The sequence below is a fragment of the Eulemur rufifrons genome, chromosome 2 (assembly GCF_041146395.1).
Source record: "Eulemur rufifrons isolate Redbay chromosome 2, OSU_ERuf_1, whole genome shotgun sequence".
Lineage (NCBI taxonomy): Eukaryota > Metazoa > Chordata > Mammalia > Primates > Lemuridae > Eulemur > Eulemur rufifrons.
Window position 1 is genome coordinate 19,827,007 of NC_090984.1, and position 17,019 is coordinate 19,844,025.

A 17,019-nucleotide genomic window follows, 5' to 3' on the forward strand; every position below is an offset into this window, starting at 1 on the left:
CTCCCCAGTTCCCTATAGTGTTTCTTGGGCTCACCTCCAAAACAGATCACTTGCACTGTAATCTGTGTCTCAGAGTTTACTTCTAGAAGAACCCAAACTACCACCAGCTCTAGGCTTCCTGGAAATCCCGAGGGAAACTAAATAACGTAACTGTTATATTTAGAAAGTAGAAAGCAAATCAGTTCCTCAATTGAGACAAAGCATTTCTTTCTCCTGTCCCTGTCCTTCCACACTCCATTCCAAAAAAGCACTACTTACCATCCTGTTTTCAGGCTATCTGATCCTTTGTGGTGTTCACATTTGCTCTGCCCTCGGGCCTATAAGCAACTTGACCCTTTATTCTCTTTAGAGCTAGCCGACCGCCTTGCACATACTTGAAACTAAGCAAATGTTTGAATGATGAAAATATGAACCCTGTCCAGCACACCTCTTGATGCACGCAGAAGCTGACGCTCAGTTAGAGGACGTGACTGCCCACCTGTTCCATGCAGAGTGACCAAGAGAGCCAGAACCAGCCCCTAGTCCCCTGGCCACTCCTCTGGTTTCTACCACAAACAGTCTCCTTTCAGGTTTTGTCTTCATCATCTCTGAGTGGAGCCCGAGGCTTTTAGCAGGAGAAGCTTGTCTGTAAATGTTAAAAATATCCTTGCCTTGAGCGAGCCAGGTCATCTTCCCTTTGGCCCATTAGATCTGAAGGATTGTGCTTCTTATTACTTAATTTTTCATATCTTGCAAGATGAGACCTAAATGTGACCGGGGAGATGACTACAGATCCTAGGCACTTCGGCTATTCAAAATCCCATAATGCATTAATTGATTATGGCAAACCCCAAACACAGAATCAAGTCTGTGTTTCCACAAATTCCTCCTGGAAATAGCACCACCTTGCAGCCGTGGAGCACAGGCATGGGGAGGTCTTGCTTCACGCTGCAGTTGCTCTGCGGAGAAGGACCACAAGCTAAGTGAAAGACCCAGCGACAAATCTGCCAAAGGAGGAAATGCCTATGTAAGGAGCCTGTAACCTAAACCCAAAGCAAAAGTGTCCTCACTCATCTTGATCTGGGGAGGAGGAATTCTTCCAATGGAAGGTGAGATTTCAAAAGTGTCAGTTGCGGCCGGGCGCGGTGGCTCACGCCTGTAATCCTAGCACTCTGGGAGGCCGAGGCGGGTGGATTGCTCAAGGTCAGGAGTTCGAGACCAGCCTGAGCGAGACCCCGTCTCTACTAAAAATAGAAAGACATTATATGGACACCTAAAAATCTATATAGAAAAAATTAGCCGGGCATAGTGGCGCATACCTGTAGTCCCAGCTACTCGGGAGGCTGAGGCAGTAGGATCGCTTAAGCCCAGGAGTTTGAGGTTGCTGTGAGCTAAGCTGACGCCACGGCACTCACTCTAGCCTGGGCAACAAAGTGAGACTCTGTCTCAACAAAAAAAAAAAAAAAAAAAAAAAAAGTGTCAGTTGCATTGGCTGTTAGTCCTAGGCCCTGAAGTTCAGGTATTTGTAATTTAGCCTCTGAGCTACATCTCTTTCAGGTGTCTCTTTGTGATAGAAAAAAAACAACAGCCACATATTTACTAGCCCTTGAAAATTTCTTTGCAAAATTCTTTTATAATTTACCTTTCTCTACTTTAAATCTCTATAAACCAATTTAAAATTAGGTATTTATGTTAATTACATAAATAACATATCCTCAAAGTAAATATTTCAGAAAATATAAACAGCTAGAAAATTGAAATCACCTGAAAAGTCACTACCAAAAAATGACTACTGTTACCATTTCAGTGTATCCATCCAGATACATACACAACCTTTTTTTAATGACTGTATGTTATTCCATTGTATGGACGTTACCAAAACATGGTACATCCAATTCTAAGACTCTGGGTCCTTTCTTGTCTTTTACTATTATAAAAAGAGCTAGAATAAATATTTTAACCAAATCTTTGCTTTTTTATTTCACCCATAAATATCTGTGAAAGATAAAGACCCTCGTTTAAAAAACTTAATAGTAATAACAATACTATTGTCACGCCTAAAAAGATTAAACAATAATTCCATATTATCATCAAATATTTAATGTTCAAAGTTCCCCAATGGCCTCATAACTGTTTGCTGCTGCCCTCACTTTTGGTAACTAAATCTTGATGTACATGTTTAATTAGTTTGTTAGGGTAAATGCTTAGATTTGAAATTATTGGGTCAAAGGTATGTTATACCTAGATCTAGAAAGAGCTGGATGTTTTCACTCAGTAGCCTTAAACATTCCAAAAGAACATTTTGTATGAATGTGACTATGGAAAGGATGAGGAGGAAATCTTTTATTTGAGGCTTTTGTATGCTGCTGACAGAGGGGAAAGGCTTCCTAGCGATTTACTATAGTAGACCCCAGGACAGTTAATTTCCCCCTGCACTCCCCCCATTCACTGGGTTCAGGAGGGCCTCCCACTGTACTGCCCAGCCTCCCTGGAGGAACAGCCTCCCTTCTCAACAGCCCAGGTGATCTCCCTGTAGGAGCTGGCATCTCTCACTCAGCAATCAAGAATCTATTTATAGAACCATGGATCTTCCTAAGAGGAGGATATGTATTCCAATCTAGTGAAATTGCTATGCCACCCTGTTAATTTATTTGCTATTTTATATTTATCTATAATATTTACATTTATATTTATGTGATTTATATGGAAGCAGCAGTGTAGTGGAAATAGACCTGGGTTAAAATTCTGACTTTTTCAATTATTTGTTGCATGATCTAATGCAAATTACTTCCCTTTTTTCAAACTCAAGTTATTTAGGGGCATAATGATAGTTTCCTAAGGTTGCTACAAAAATGAAGTGGTTTGGAACATAGTAGGTGCCCAGTAAATATGTGTTGAACAAGTAAATATTTGATGACTAAAATCTTATAATTTTTTTGAGCTAGAGCACACCTTTGTATTTTAGAAATGAGAAAACAAAGTTCAGAGAAAAAGTGAAATTTGGTGTTTTTTGTTTTGGTCATTCATTTAACAAATATTTATTAAGCACTGAGTATGTGTTAGACACTGAAGATATAATTAGTAACATTTGGTCACTACTCTCACGGAGTGAGGAAGGATAGACATGTTTTAAGAAGTACTATACCAAGTTATATGTGATATTATAGAATAATGTAGTGCTGTGCTATCCAATATGGTAGCCACCAGCCACATGTGGCTACTTAAATTTAAATTAACTAAACTTAAATACAATTAAATCAGTTCCTCAGTTACACTAACCACTTTTCAAGTGCTCAGTAACTATATGGGGTTAGTAGTGGCAGGTGTAGAACTTTTCCATCGTTGCAGAAAGTTCTATTGAACAGTGCTGCTTTAGACCTTCTCAGAATGACATTCAAATTCTATATACCTCAAATTCTTACAATTTCAAGGTGTTTGCGCCTTGATCTGAAAGCCCTTTACAGTACAGGCAAGAGAGAAATGATGGGCATTGCTAACTAAAAGAAAAATTAAAGATAGGAGTTTTATTACAATTCAGAGTCCAAATTTGAGAAACTTTTAGCTTAGAAAACTTTCTCGCTGAGTTGGCTGTAGTGGAATGAGTCACTTGTTCATTTCAACAGGGATGGGCTCCATTTCCTGTGCCTCCTGGGTAGAACTGTGGTTGTCTGGGCCTAGTGGCCACATGCTGATGTGTGCACACTTTAGACAGGGAGAGGTCCTCACACCTTCCGTGAGATTTCAGTGAAACTAGATCACTTCTCTCACAATTTACTTGCAGCCTCTCTAAGGATGTCACATGGCTTTTGCTTCCAATAAGCTATATTCACTTAACAATCACTTATTGGGTGCTTTCTATGTCCCAGGGACTGGGCTGTGTGCTACAGAATGAAGAGGATTAAGACAAGAATTTTGTAATCTAACAGAGGAAACAAATACGAAACCAGCTAGTCATAACCAAGGCAGAATGAAATAAGTGCTGTAACAGGCAAAGTGCTGGGAAATTCGGGAAAAGGAGAGATTAAAATTCAATTTTTTTTCCACATACATGGTTCTAAAAAAAAAAGAAAAAGAAACAAAATTCAATTTGAGGGACTAGGGCAGCCTTGATAAAGGAGATGGCATTTGGGCACAGTCTTAAAGGATATGTTGGAACAGAATAGCATGGAACATGCTATCACTGGTAATTCTTCCACATTCACGTTCTTGAAGTCTGAAATTCTTCCGCTGTATGGGCTGTGGCAGCTCTCGTTCCTTCTTTCACACTGAACCTGCTCTGTCTTCCTGGAGACTTCCAGACTCTCAACCCCATCCTGGTTTTATGGTCCATCATGTACTTCTAGGTGAGACTCCATGATCCGAGTTTTCAACCAAATTTTGTCAGCCCTCCCTTGACCTCTGGCTTTTGCATTTATCTGTCTTGGCAATCCCCAAACTTGCCTTAATGAAATCAGGGTTATTCATTCAGTATGAGGTCTCTCAACAACCCTCCAGCTTAACTCAACATTTCTTTGTGTCTTCCCCAATTCTCTCCCCGACCCCAGGCCTCTGTGGAGGGGACTCCCTTTGAGTAACTCTTTTCCATTCTTTCCCTCCTCGCCAGGACCTAGCAGTACGCCTCATCTCCTCCCCAGTATCTCTAGTTTTCATTGCCTATAAATGACTCTCTCTTTAGCGGCAAATCCAGGGTTTGTAGGGCCGGAAGCTTATTCAATCTTGGGAGCCCCCTTCAAGAAAAAGAATAAATATTAAAAATACCAAATTAGGAACAAAAGTTAATGTTTACTCTGAAGGGGCCTATGTAACCATAAGGGACCTTGAGGCTTACTTCATAGTAAACTACCTTTGTCTATCCTATAATAAAAACCTAACCAAACCCAAAAGCTTCCCTTTGCTTTACTATTGCAAACCATTGTTCCATTTCTCTTTCTCATCACTCTGAAACTTTTCAAGGAAGTAGCCTATGTACACTCTCTTCACGTCCACATCACTTTGACCCTATGCCTACCATTCTATTGCAATGGTTTTCTTTAAAACACCATGGACCTCCTAATTCCTAAAGCCCATGGCCATTTCTTGGTTCTGAACTTTCTTGTCCTTTCCACAAATAATTCAACACATGGGTCATCCTCTGACATCTTCAAATGACTCCTTTCCCCCTCATCTGCCAATGATGAGCCTTCCTCAGGGTCCCTTCAACAGTCCAGGTTGTGAGTCAGTGGTCACACCTATGCCATGACTTCTGCCATCACCCCTGTGTGGCTGACCTAGTTATATATCCCTTGCCCTGACTTCCCTTATAAACTTCAGGCCTAAAACACAAATTCTGTACCTGAAGTCTTATCAGCACATCAAATTCAACATCTTCCTGGCTGTGTCAATGGTATCACTCCCTCCCAGCCACTTGCTCTAGGAATTTCAAAGTGTTCCTCTTCTTCTGTCCCCTCATGATCTCCATGACCTAGCAGTTCTATCTCAGAAATGTCCCTAGAATCAGTGTGGTCCTTTCTATTCCCACTGTCACTTCCCCTACTTCAGTTTTAATCACTATTGACTTGGATTGATCCAAAGGCTGTTTAGTGTTTGGAACTGGGGAGCCTCCAAGCTGGGTGTGACTGGACCCACTGAATTAATGGCAGGCCAGATCTAGAATCCAGGTTTCTCACTGCTTCTTGGTGGCAACTTCACACTTTTAAACCCACTCTAATCCATTCTGTACACTACTGCCAGATTAATCTTCTTAAAAAAAAAAAAGATTCTCACTGAATGAAACTACATTATAGTTCCTGGCATGGTATTTCAGAGCTCCAAAATCTGATCACATCATCTCAAATTCATCTTTCTCTTGGCCCCTTACTCTACTGTGTAACTGAATGGGCTCTCGCATGCCCTCTGAACATGGCCACATTTTCATGCAAGTGCTATCTGGCATGAATTTCTTCCTCCCCTGATATGTAGTTCTGTTGGACCTCATATCACATACGATCTGCTGTTCTCTTTACTCAGGTGTCCGCATTAGACACTGTGGACACTCTCTAGCGGCCACTCCATCCCAGATGATGGGAATCCAAGGAGCAATCCCATCTATTTTTGATTGGTTTAGGGTGGGCATGGGACATTTTTGGCCAATGACACATGAGGGAAGTCTACTAGGATGATTCTTGGAAAAGTTCCCGTGTCTTAGAAGGAGACATGGAAGAAAATGTCCTTTATGCCTCTGGATATTGTCATGTCTGGATGTGACCTGCAAAAATAGCTACAGCCACCTTGCTGTCAGCCTGACAAAGCAGATGGAAAGAATCCGGGCTCTTGATGATGATATTAAGGCTCAAATCAACCAATCCTGGAGCCTGTCCGGCCTTTAGACATCCTATTATGTGAAGTAATACATTTCCTTATTGTCAAAGGCACATTATATCAGTTTTCTATTATTTGCAGACTAAAGCACGAGGAAACAAATGTTTTGTTTCCTATGCTAAACCTTAAGGGTCTTGAATTTGGGGACTGTATCTATGAATCTTTCTAGTCCTTTCAGGGCTTGGCATGCAGCAGATGCTCAAAAAATGATTGTGGAATTAATATTTGTATATATTTCTGAGATATAACTAGTAAAAGCACTTGCAATTTAGAAAACTCTATTTTCTCATAGCAATTTAAAGATGACAAAATAAAGCCTAGAGAGATTAAATAACTTGTTTAGGGCATTTTACTTCTCACAGTCATACCAAGTTCCGAACAGTTTGTTCCCCCTTGTCTCAAATCCTTGTCTGAGATTGCCATGTCTGTTAGGGTCCCAAGAATACTGGTGACTAAAGGAAAAACAAAGTGGCAAACCACTCTTGTGCTTAACCCAGCAATACGCCAGTACAGCATCCTAGTTATTTCTAGATTCAGAGCCCAGGACTGGAACCCCTTCTCTTCCCAGTCCCAGTGTATAGTGGTACCTCTAGTGCCAAGGCCGTAAGTACAAAATTTTATATGCAGAAGGACTTTCCCTGGAAAATGGATCATCACTTTTTAGATTCTCAAAGGGGTCTGTGACCCCCTTAAAGTCTAAGAAGCACTATAACATGATACAATATCTCAGAAGGAAATAAAAAATAAAAATTTTAAAATTGTTCCTCATTCAGTGGCCTTAATTATCCCTGTTTTGTTCTGTATTTTGTCATCTTACGGGACCAGTAGACCAGGGACCTCTTGTAGATAATGAAGCAGGAGACATTTAGGCACCAGGGCTAGGTGTTTCTAGGTAAGACTGATCTGAAAGAAAAATGCTGAAAAATTAAGAATTTCAAGATGGTAATAGCAGAGCTTTAAACCATGCTCAGGGCCTTTCTAAGCTAGGAGCCCGGCGCAACTCCATAGGCTACATGCCGATGAAGCCACTCCTGCACATTACCGCCTGCCCAATTATGTTGTATTCTTTGGACTGCTATACAGTCTTTCATTTTGGGAGCACCTACAATGTGCCAGAGATTGTGTTAAGTGCTGGGGATCCCAGATAAAAGCGAGCATTCAATTCCATGATATTGGGTGTCTACTATATAACAGGTCTTATTCTAGGTCCTGGGGATACAGCTCTGAATAAGACACCCATCCGTATTGGGCAGAGACAATGAACAAATAAACAGGAAAAATATCAGATAGTGACATGTGCTGAGCAAAAAGTTAGCACAGGATGATGTGATACAGGGTGACTGGGTGGCTATTTTAAATTGGGTAGTTAGGGAGGCCCTCTCTTTGAGATGACATTTGAGCTAGGACCTTAATGAAAATAAGGGACAGCTCTGCTTCCATGGGGAGTGGAGAGGGTTGTCTTAAGCTTGGGAAACAGGGCAAAAGGTCAAGGCAGAGGAGAGGGAATGGGAGGAGAGACACTACATAAAGGTGAATATAAATGGCACAGGGAACACAGGTGGTGGTTAAGGGAAAGATGAAATCTTGGGAGATGGGAGGGAGCAGGCCCGCAGGGGCCAAAATCACCGTCCACCGTAAATAGATTGAGAACTAAACAGGGAGCAGCGGGTCCTTGCGGAAACCAGGCTAGAGAAGTGGTGGCTCGGACTAGGGCAAGAGTAGCGGAGATGAAGCTAGGTGGGCTGGTTGGGGTCCCCGGAGCCGCCCCAGACCGCACCCCGCCCTCGCCCACCACGGCTCAGCCTGGGTCAGGTGAGTGGGTGGCCCACCGAGGGCCACGTGGAGGAGCAGTCCCAGGGCCCGGCGCAATAGGCCGCGCACGTGTCTGGCCCCAGGCCGGGGGCGGGGGCGCGCGGGGGTCTCCGGATCCTCCAGGCGTCCTGGGACCCCGGCGCGCCAGCTGGCCTCGGCCTCCAGTCCGCGGGTACGAGGAGCAGAGCAGATGGGCCGGGCGGAAGGGGGCTGGGTCACGGCGGGGAGGGGGCGGCCGGGCGCGCGCGCTGGCCGCGTGCACGCGCCGGGACTGGGAGGGGATGGGGGCGGGGTGGGGGCAGCCTTTTCCCAGGCGGTAGCGGGGGCGGTGTCGCTGTTGCCCTTTTAAGCCGCGGGGCCGTCACCGCCTGCCCGTGGAGTCGGTTACAAAGGGAGCAGCCGCCCAGGCCACTACACGACCGCCCGGCGAGGCCTCCGTGCCCCTCGCCATTTTCCAGCCGCGCACCGACGCGGGTCGCGGCTGCGGAGAGAGGCGGAGCCGCGAGAGCGCGGCCCGGGCCGGCCCCGCGGGGCGGTCGCGGCCGTGACGGCGGCTCCGGACCGGGCTCCCCTTCCGCACCCCTCCCGCCGGAGATGAGGGGAAGATGTCCGTGTCAGGGCTCAAAGCCGAGCTGAAGTTCCTGGCGTCCATCTTCGACAAGAACCACGAGCGATTCCGCATCGTCAGCTGGAAGCTGGACGAGCTGCACTGCCAGTTCCTGGTGCCGCCGCCGGCGCCGCCGGGCAGCCCGCACTCGCCGCCGCCGCCGCTCACGCTCCACTGCAACATCACGGTGAGGCGCCGGCCGCGGCCCCGTGGGGCAGGCGGGGGCGCAGAGGGGGCGCCCCGAGTCCCCGGACAAAGGGGCGCCTGCCCCGAGGGCCCCCGGCTCCCCGGGCGGGGCGGGCCCGCCCCTTTCCCCGGCGAGTGGCCCTGCCCAGGCCCCGCTGGGACTGCGCGAGGCTGGGGTGGGAGGAGGCGGCGGGCGCGTCACTCCGGCCCTCGCGCGGGGCTGGCTTTGGGGCTGCTGGCCCCTCTCGGCCCCCGTCGCCGCGCCCCGGGGTGGGGGGCCGCGGGGTCCGAGCCTCTGCCGGTCGCCATGGCCGCCCGCAGTCGGCCTGCTCCGGGGACCGCGGCTAGGCGCGTTGGCCCCGGCTGTTGTTTGAACCCAGGCGGGGAAGGCGAAAGGCCTTGAAGTTTTTTTTGCTTTTTTTTTTTTTCCCACCCCCCTTCGTAGCCCTTAAGTTTTAATGCCTCATTCTTCAGACAGGTTTCCCTCGTCCCTGCTTGTTCAACCAGTTCTTCTTAAGTTTGCGTTTAAGGAAAAACTAATATTGGAAACACACTCATTTAAGGAAAAAAAGTTTCGAGTGCAGCCTCTGGTGCTGGTTAGAATTACCCTTTCCCCCTCGCTGGCTCCGCGCTGGAGCGTTTCGGAAAGGCGTCCTGCACCTTGGCTGCGGCAGGTGGTGGTGTGGGTGTGTGTTTGTGCAGCCCCTCCTGTGCGAGCCTGGAAAATTGATAGGTGAAAGGAGAGACGTGCCCAAGTCTCCTGCCCAGAAAGACCGCATTATGCCACAGAGCTGCAAAAACACTTTAAAGGCTTGCTTTAAGCAGGAAAGCTCATTCGAAACTCCAAGACTTGGTAAAATAATTGACATATTAAGTAAGTTTCTTCATAAAAATGTATCATGAGGCTATTCGTTGTGAAATTGACTTAGAGTATTGCGAAAATAGAACATAACTTAGAAAACAATAAAATAGAATAAAAACTTCAAAAACCCCGATCTTTCCGAATTTAATGAAAAATTTATTGAAAAATGAAATTTATTTACTTCTATTCATTTAGTACACGTTTTTAGAATTAATTTGTCAGTATTAACTGTAGCAATAACATCAACAAGTAATATTTTCACGAACCAACTTCAGGGTTTTGCCCCAGTTTTGCTGCACGAGGCCCGGGACTCAAAAGAAGTGTGAGTTAAATACAACTCACATGGCAGTTGATATGTTAAATCTGGCTAAAACCAAGTCCGTGGTCTTTAACTGCCTTGGTTAAGTCAGTGGGTACTCAAGAGCCTACAGTGTGGCTGGTGTTCGCAAAAGCCTTATGTTATGATATTTGACCTTAAATATCTGGGGAGAAGGTGCGTATTTCCAAAAAAATTAAAAAAAAAAAAACACAGTACGATCAAGTGCCGTACTGAGGAAATAATTCATTTATTGAACATCTGAGTCATCTGGGCATTGGTGTTGCAAAACTGCAGAGCAGTCCTTGGTTTTAGAAATCAGTTGTCTTGGGAGGGAGAGCTTTATACAACAAAGTGTGACAGCTCTTGTGGTATCATTATGAAAGCCAGAGGGAGCAACTAATTTTGGCTGGGAGGTGCTCTTTAGAGAAGGCTTTGAGGAGAGGCGGAGAGTGGAGTTGGGCTTCCACAGGTGAGTACAATTTTTGGAAGGCTGGCAGAAGGGCATTTTAGGTAGAGGAAACTCTACTGGAAAAACATGCCAAAGTTTGAGAAAGTGTGGTTTGCTTAGGAGTAGACAATGTATGCTCAGATTGGAGAAGCCAGGGTATAAGCTGGTGAAGATTTTCCAAGAATGGAAAATAGGTAGTAGTAGTGAGCATGAAGTAGGTGATAACAGGAAGATTGGCCTGAATAGTTTGGAGGGTGATTAGTCTGGTAGAAGCTGAGGTATGGCTAGGAAAAGGTAGGGCTGGTTTAAATGACCGGAGACTGAACTTCTAGATTGTGGGGAGCTACTAAGTTACTCAGATAAGTTGGGAAAATGTGTCTGCCATCCAGGACTAGAAGTGGTTCTCTGCAGTGGGTGGCTTTAGGAAATGTGTGTGTGGTTTTGGTTATCCCAGTGGAGGTTGTTGGGGGGGGGGGGGGGGTGGGCAGGTGTTGCTGTGCTGGCATTTAGCGCCAAATGTTTTGTATTAATAACATTCTGGCAGTCTGCCACAAGAAAGAATTATCACACCTGAAATGCCAGCAGAGCCTCATTGAGAACCATATTAGAGGCTGATAGGGTCTGCTGCAGACAAAGATAATGAGTGATGATCTGGATTAGGCAAGGGCAACAGAAATATGGAGCAAGAAGTGAATTAGATACTTTGGGCAAACAGGATTTGGTGAGGACTAGTATAATGGCATACCACTAGTAGAAACTATTAAAATTGAGGTGCTAATGAATTATGACAGACATTATTGGTAGATGCTCAGTATGTGTGTAACTTTTTATTATGGAAAAACATTAAACATACAAAAGTTGAATGGTGTAGATAACCTCCATGTACCCAACCTCAACAATGGTAAACTTTTGGCTGATCTTACTTCATCCATACTCCACCTTGGGATTATTTTGAAGCAAATTCCAGACAGATCATTTTATCTGTAAATTTTCAGTATGTATCTCTTTTAAACATGGATGAATGTTTTGATAAATCTGCATGGCTTGTTCATATTGACACCCTTTGCTTAGCAAGGAAAAAATGCAGTTGGATTTCAAGTGCCAGGAGCTGTTTGCTGGGTTTGTGATTTGTTATTCTCTAAAAAGTTGTAGTTGTAAAAAAAAAAAAAAAGGCCTGACATGGTGGCTCTGGCCTGTAATCCCAACACTTTGGGAGGCTGAAGTGGGAGGATTGCTTGATCCTAGGAGTTCGAGGTTACAGTGAGCTGTGATTGTTACCACTGCATTCCAGCCTGGGTGACAAGCGTAAGATCCTGTTTCTGGAGAGGGTGGGAGGGGGAGGTAATGAGTTTGACCTTTTTTTTTTTTTTTTTTTTTTTTAACTTTTCCTCTTTAGACTGCTCAGATATTTATTTAGCTCTTTTACATGCCAGGCCCTGTGTTCTTCATGCCCACCAAGAAGCATCCTTATACAGTTTCTGTGATGTTTGAATGAATAGTACTTCACTAGTTATTTTACACACGTGCATGCTAGTTTCTGAATAATCCCCTAGAGATACTGTATCGCTTTTCCTTTCAGCCTTCTGTATCAGCTATTTTTCTCCGTGTAGAATGTGCCCCCAACCCCTAACCCTTACAGTACCCAATCTATCTGTCCAAGTCTGACTGTCCCTTAAGGCTCTTCTGGGATATATTCAGTTCATGCTGATATTTCTCCTTCCTCCCTTCTTTTAGTCCTTACTATTTCTGCTTTGGTTATGTTTTCTTTTCTTTCTTTCTTTTTTTTTTGGAGACAAAAGTCTCACTCTTTTTGCCCTGGCCAGAGTGCCGTGGCATCAGCCTAGCTCACAGCAACCTCAAACTCCTGGGCTTAAGCAATCCTTCTGCCTCAGCCTCCTGAGTCACCGGGACTACAGGCGTGCACCACCATGCCTGGCTAATTTTTTCTATATATATTTTTAGTTGTCCATATAATTTCTTTCGATTTTTTAGTAGAGACGGGGTCTCACTCTTGTTCAGGCTGGTCTCGAACTCCTGACCTTGAGCGATCCTCCTGCCTCGGCCTCCCAGAGTGCTAGGATTACAGGCGTGAGCCACCGTGCCCGGCCTTGGTTATGTTTTCTTATGCTGTATTCTGTTATAGTTTTGGGTGTTTAAATCTTTTTTTTTTTAAAAAAAAAAATTCATTTAGAGATAAGTCCACTGTGTTATCCAGTCTAGTCTCAAACTCCTGGTCTCAAGTGATCTTCCTGCCTTGGCCTCTCAAAGTGCTAGGATTACAGGTGTGAGCCACCGCACCTGGCCTTGCATCTTTTTTTTTAAGTTTTGTTTTTTTTATGGTGGCAAGGGAGAATATTCTTTAATTATGCTTTATGTTTTTCATCTTCCACTCAGTAAATGCTCAGTAAATATGTTTTATTGACTGTATGGCCCCAGTCTAGCTATATTCTGTTTGCACAAAAATCTTAACTGCCCTGTAAGTTAATTGCCAAGAGTTTGTAAAAATTGTAGAGATAATATCAAGAATGTGTCATAGATAGTACAGCAAGGTCACTGAAGGCTTATAGGAAATCTGTAAATTGACTTCATGTGAAAGACAGTGTAAGATGTGGGGGAAAAAAACTCCCAAAACATAGTAGATGTTTTACTCTCTAGGCCAAGGGAATTGAGCTATTTCCCCACCCCTATTTTATAAATTCATCCTGATCTTAAATATGAAGGGAAAAGAGTGCTCTTTTTCAACCTCAAGGAGTCCTTTTTATCACTTCTTTGAAGTCATAATATGAAAGATTGTCTGTTATGCAAACTTAAGTATGGTTTTGTCATTTTCAGTAAACAGACCTAATTGCCAGTCAGTGCTAACATCCAGTTGTGATCACACCTAAAAGCAAAGCAGCTTGTTTTAATAACCTGTGCAGCCTTATTGGAAGCTAGTATTTGGCTTTCCTTTAGTCTTTTTGAAGTATTTAACCTAACTTGGCAACTCCATTTTACTCCTTTTATGGACTTCTTGACATCTGGGGACTCTTGGTAGAGAATCACAGTTTTAAAGTAAAAAATCTCCCCCAGGAAGTAATCACCTGGTAAACAGATGAAAATTCATTGTTTTGTATTATTCATATAACGTAAATCATTACTCTTTCTGCCTGAGTGGCTGTGTGCTAGGCTATCTTTGGTGGAACAGTTTTTTGGTTAGCTCAATTTGTATCCATCATTGCCAAAAAGTCCTTTCCTCCAACAGCAAAATACTAAATTTAAACATGTTGGAACTCTGATTGTAGTGGGAAGAGAGAGGTTTAGCTTTTACTTAGTAGTTAGGACTTTAAATGATCACTTCTTTTACTATCTTTCTCTATCAAATAGGTAAAACTTTTTGCCCTGCAAAAGAGCATATATAGAAAAACGCTTTGGCAACCACGTTGTTCCCTACAAATAGAAAAGTGATGGTGTCATTTGTGGCTGAATAACACTTTATTTTGAAAATGCTTTCTAACAGCTTTTCATGGGGAATGGGGCAATGCTCTTAACTCATTTTTCATTTTTCTAGTCTTTACCTTGATAAAAAGTAGTCCAGCCAAAGTTGTACAAAGGAAATAATGGACAAATCTTGACTAAGGAACCCAAGACCTTTTCTTTGGTTTACTCTTGTGGGACAGATTACTTTTCCAAATTGAACATGGAGAAGCATTTGGAAATATCAGAACTGCCATGTTAAGTGCCTAAGTGGTATTTTCAGGCTGGAGAAAATCATTGTTTTCATTTATTTGGCCAATTTATAATATGTAATGTAAGGTCAAATTCCTAGTGCTTGTCTATCCTCCCCCATCTCCATTTTTATGCCCTTCCTTGAAAGGAGCAGATATATGAAGAGGATACTTAGGTTTCCTTTTTATGAGTGGTGTATCCCTTGATTATTTTTTTTTTAATTTTTATTTTTTTTGTTAAAACTCACTTAGACCTGGAAAATGGTAGCATTAGCTAAATGTCAGCTAGTTGAGGGGTGGGGAATTGAATTGAATTGAAGTAGTCACTGTGAAATGTAAAGCATTACTGGAGAGCCAGAGTGATAAAGCAGGGATCCTTTTTTCCCCAAGTCCTTTGTAGCAGTGTTATGTGATCTCTTCTAGAAGATCGTTCTGAAAGACTCAGAACCAAGGAAACCCATCCAGTGGGTTTCAGCAGCTTAGGTGATTCAAATCCTCTTTAGCACCTTTGTTTTCTCTGCCTCAATTCACTTAGAATGATGTTCTGAGTAGCTGTAATTTGCTCCCTGTGTTTGGATACTTAAGCATAATTTTAAAGTCACAGGGTATGTATGTATTTTTCTTTTACCAAGTGTTAGTACTTTCACTAACAGCTAGTATATGGGTTCTGGGCTAGCTACTTGATTACCTGTAAAATGATTAGCAGGGAACAATGTATATTTATGTGTGTGTGTGTATATATATTTAGTATCTTATGTTGTCAGAGCACTTAGAATTTTATTAAGGTGCTATATGGTAATTTTGTTAGTTTACTTCATTCTCCACCCCACATTTATTGAACAGCAAATTGTGAAAGTAATGTGTCCTATAACCGGTCTCCAGAAGGATTACAACTGCTGTATTTCTGAACCTTCAACAAGAAGTATGGGCATCAGTTTAAAAAAAAGTATGAAATCCCTGGAGATAGCTGTGTCCTACCATTTGGAAAGATAGCAAAAACTGAGCATTCTGGCAGGCAGTTTTCCTGGCTGATGCTTGAGATAGAGCCACACATGGGTCTCTTAGTGGATTTATGTAGAAAAATAAAGCTATTTTTAAACAAGATGAAAAATTCCCTTTTTAAAGCAGCGAGAGGTAAAGAGGTTGGCTTGATTAACCTTGAGTTGTGTTGCCCCATATTAGGACAATTTTATGGTAGGGATAGTAGTGGGTGAACTTGTTTGCAGTTTGTCCACTTATGGTCACCTTTGTGGTGGCGTTCACAGACATCATCCTGTAGGCCTTAAAATCACTGTAAAACTAATAGTAGAATGGAGTAGAAACAAAGGACCTACATAGTTAGATGCTTAGGTAATTGTTCTATATTTACTTAAGTCTTTAAAATTTTCACAACTGGTGAAAAAGAGCTGTGTTAGAAGCAAACATAATTTGTTAAGGAAAACTGCCTGAATTCGTATTGGGATTTTTGAGCACCATCTAATGTTTAAAAACTGGATATCTAGTCAAAGTTCATGTAGGGTGAAAAAAATAAAATAATAATAAAAAAAACCCCTGGATATTACAGGTCATTTTAAAGAGCAATAACAAGAAAACTATCTTTTTAAGATAGAGAGATACAAAGCTTAGTTAACCTTATACAAATTGCAAAGCTTGAAGTGTATGAAAGATTGAAAATAGTAATGCAGAGGTTTAAGAATGGGTCATCATTTTAGATGTCTTTCAAAATAGATTGTCTTTTAAACATTACACTGAACAAACCTTGAACATGATGTCGAGTTTGTGAAGGTTTAAGTTTTGGGGGGTGGCGGTGGAAATATATAATATAGAAAACAAGACGTTCTTATTGTAAGGAATTTAGAAACCAGGTAAGCAGAACTAGAAAAAATCACATATAATTCTACCACTCAGAAGATACCACTATCAATTTTGTTATATATCTTTCTGGTCATCTCTTTTCTCCTGTGCTTATATTTTCTCCCCCCCCCCTTTTTTTCTTTACAAAATAGTCTGATTTTTTTAAATCTTCTTTTTCACTCCACAATATTGTAGATCTGTGTCATGACGTACTCTCCTCTATAGTGGCTTCAATTGTTGTATGGCTGTACTATTAGTACTGCACATAGAGATGTGTTTGGTTTTTTTTTTTTCCCTATCATAAATGATGCTGTGAACGTCAAGCTAGAGCTAAATACTTGTACGTGTAGGTAATGTCCTTTGAAACCTTCCTAGGAGTGGTGGCTTTCTATTCTTATTGCTGAGCTGGTTTCTAGAGATGAAATAACTTATATTGTATAGGAACTTTTTTTTCTTCTGGGTACCAGCTTTTATCAGATTGGTAAAAATGTTAGCAAGTGGGCAATGAAGTGGGCATTCTCACAGCCATGGCAGAAAGTATAATTATCTGTGACTTTTTAGAAAGTGATTTATTTGGCTCCATGTACTCTCCCTACTATCGATTTAGACAAGATAAATGCTGACTATCCCAGGTGGGCCAGCATTATCCCTGTGACTCCAGGTGTCCCAGAAAGAAAGCTCTAGCCCCAGGAAAGACACAGATTTTCCTGGCTTAGCCTACCTGACAGCTAATCACTGGGAATGGGGTGGGCTGGTAGAGTCCTTTGGTCAGGTTTTATGTCAGGGGAGGGAGGGCGAGAGAAGGATGGATGGAGGTAGCAAAACTACTGTCAATGCAGTTACAAAGGTTAACACAGGATGGTGAAGGGATGTTTCTTCCAAGGAAGAAAT

The 17,019-nt window shown here is 42.8% G+C and overlaps 1 protein-coding gene across 2 annotated transcripts in view; it reads left to right on the forward strand.

The window, feature by feature from the left end:
* The first annotated feature begins 8,486 nt into the window (after positions 1 to 8,486).
* UBE2Q2 (ubiquitin conjugating enzyme E2 Q2) overlaps positions 8,487 to 17,019 on the forward strand; it is a 56,203-nt gene continuing 47,670 nt past the window's right edge. For both annotated transcript variants that reach the window (XM_069456947.1, XM_069456955.1), the window contains exon 1: positions 8,487 to 8,942. In XM_069456947.1, the coding sequence (XP_069313048.1) occupies positions 8,754 to 8,942 (189 nt within the window). In that variant the 5' untranslated portion in view covers positions 8,487 to 8,753. The remainder of the gene's footprint in view (positions 8,943 to 17,019) is intronic.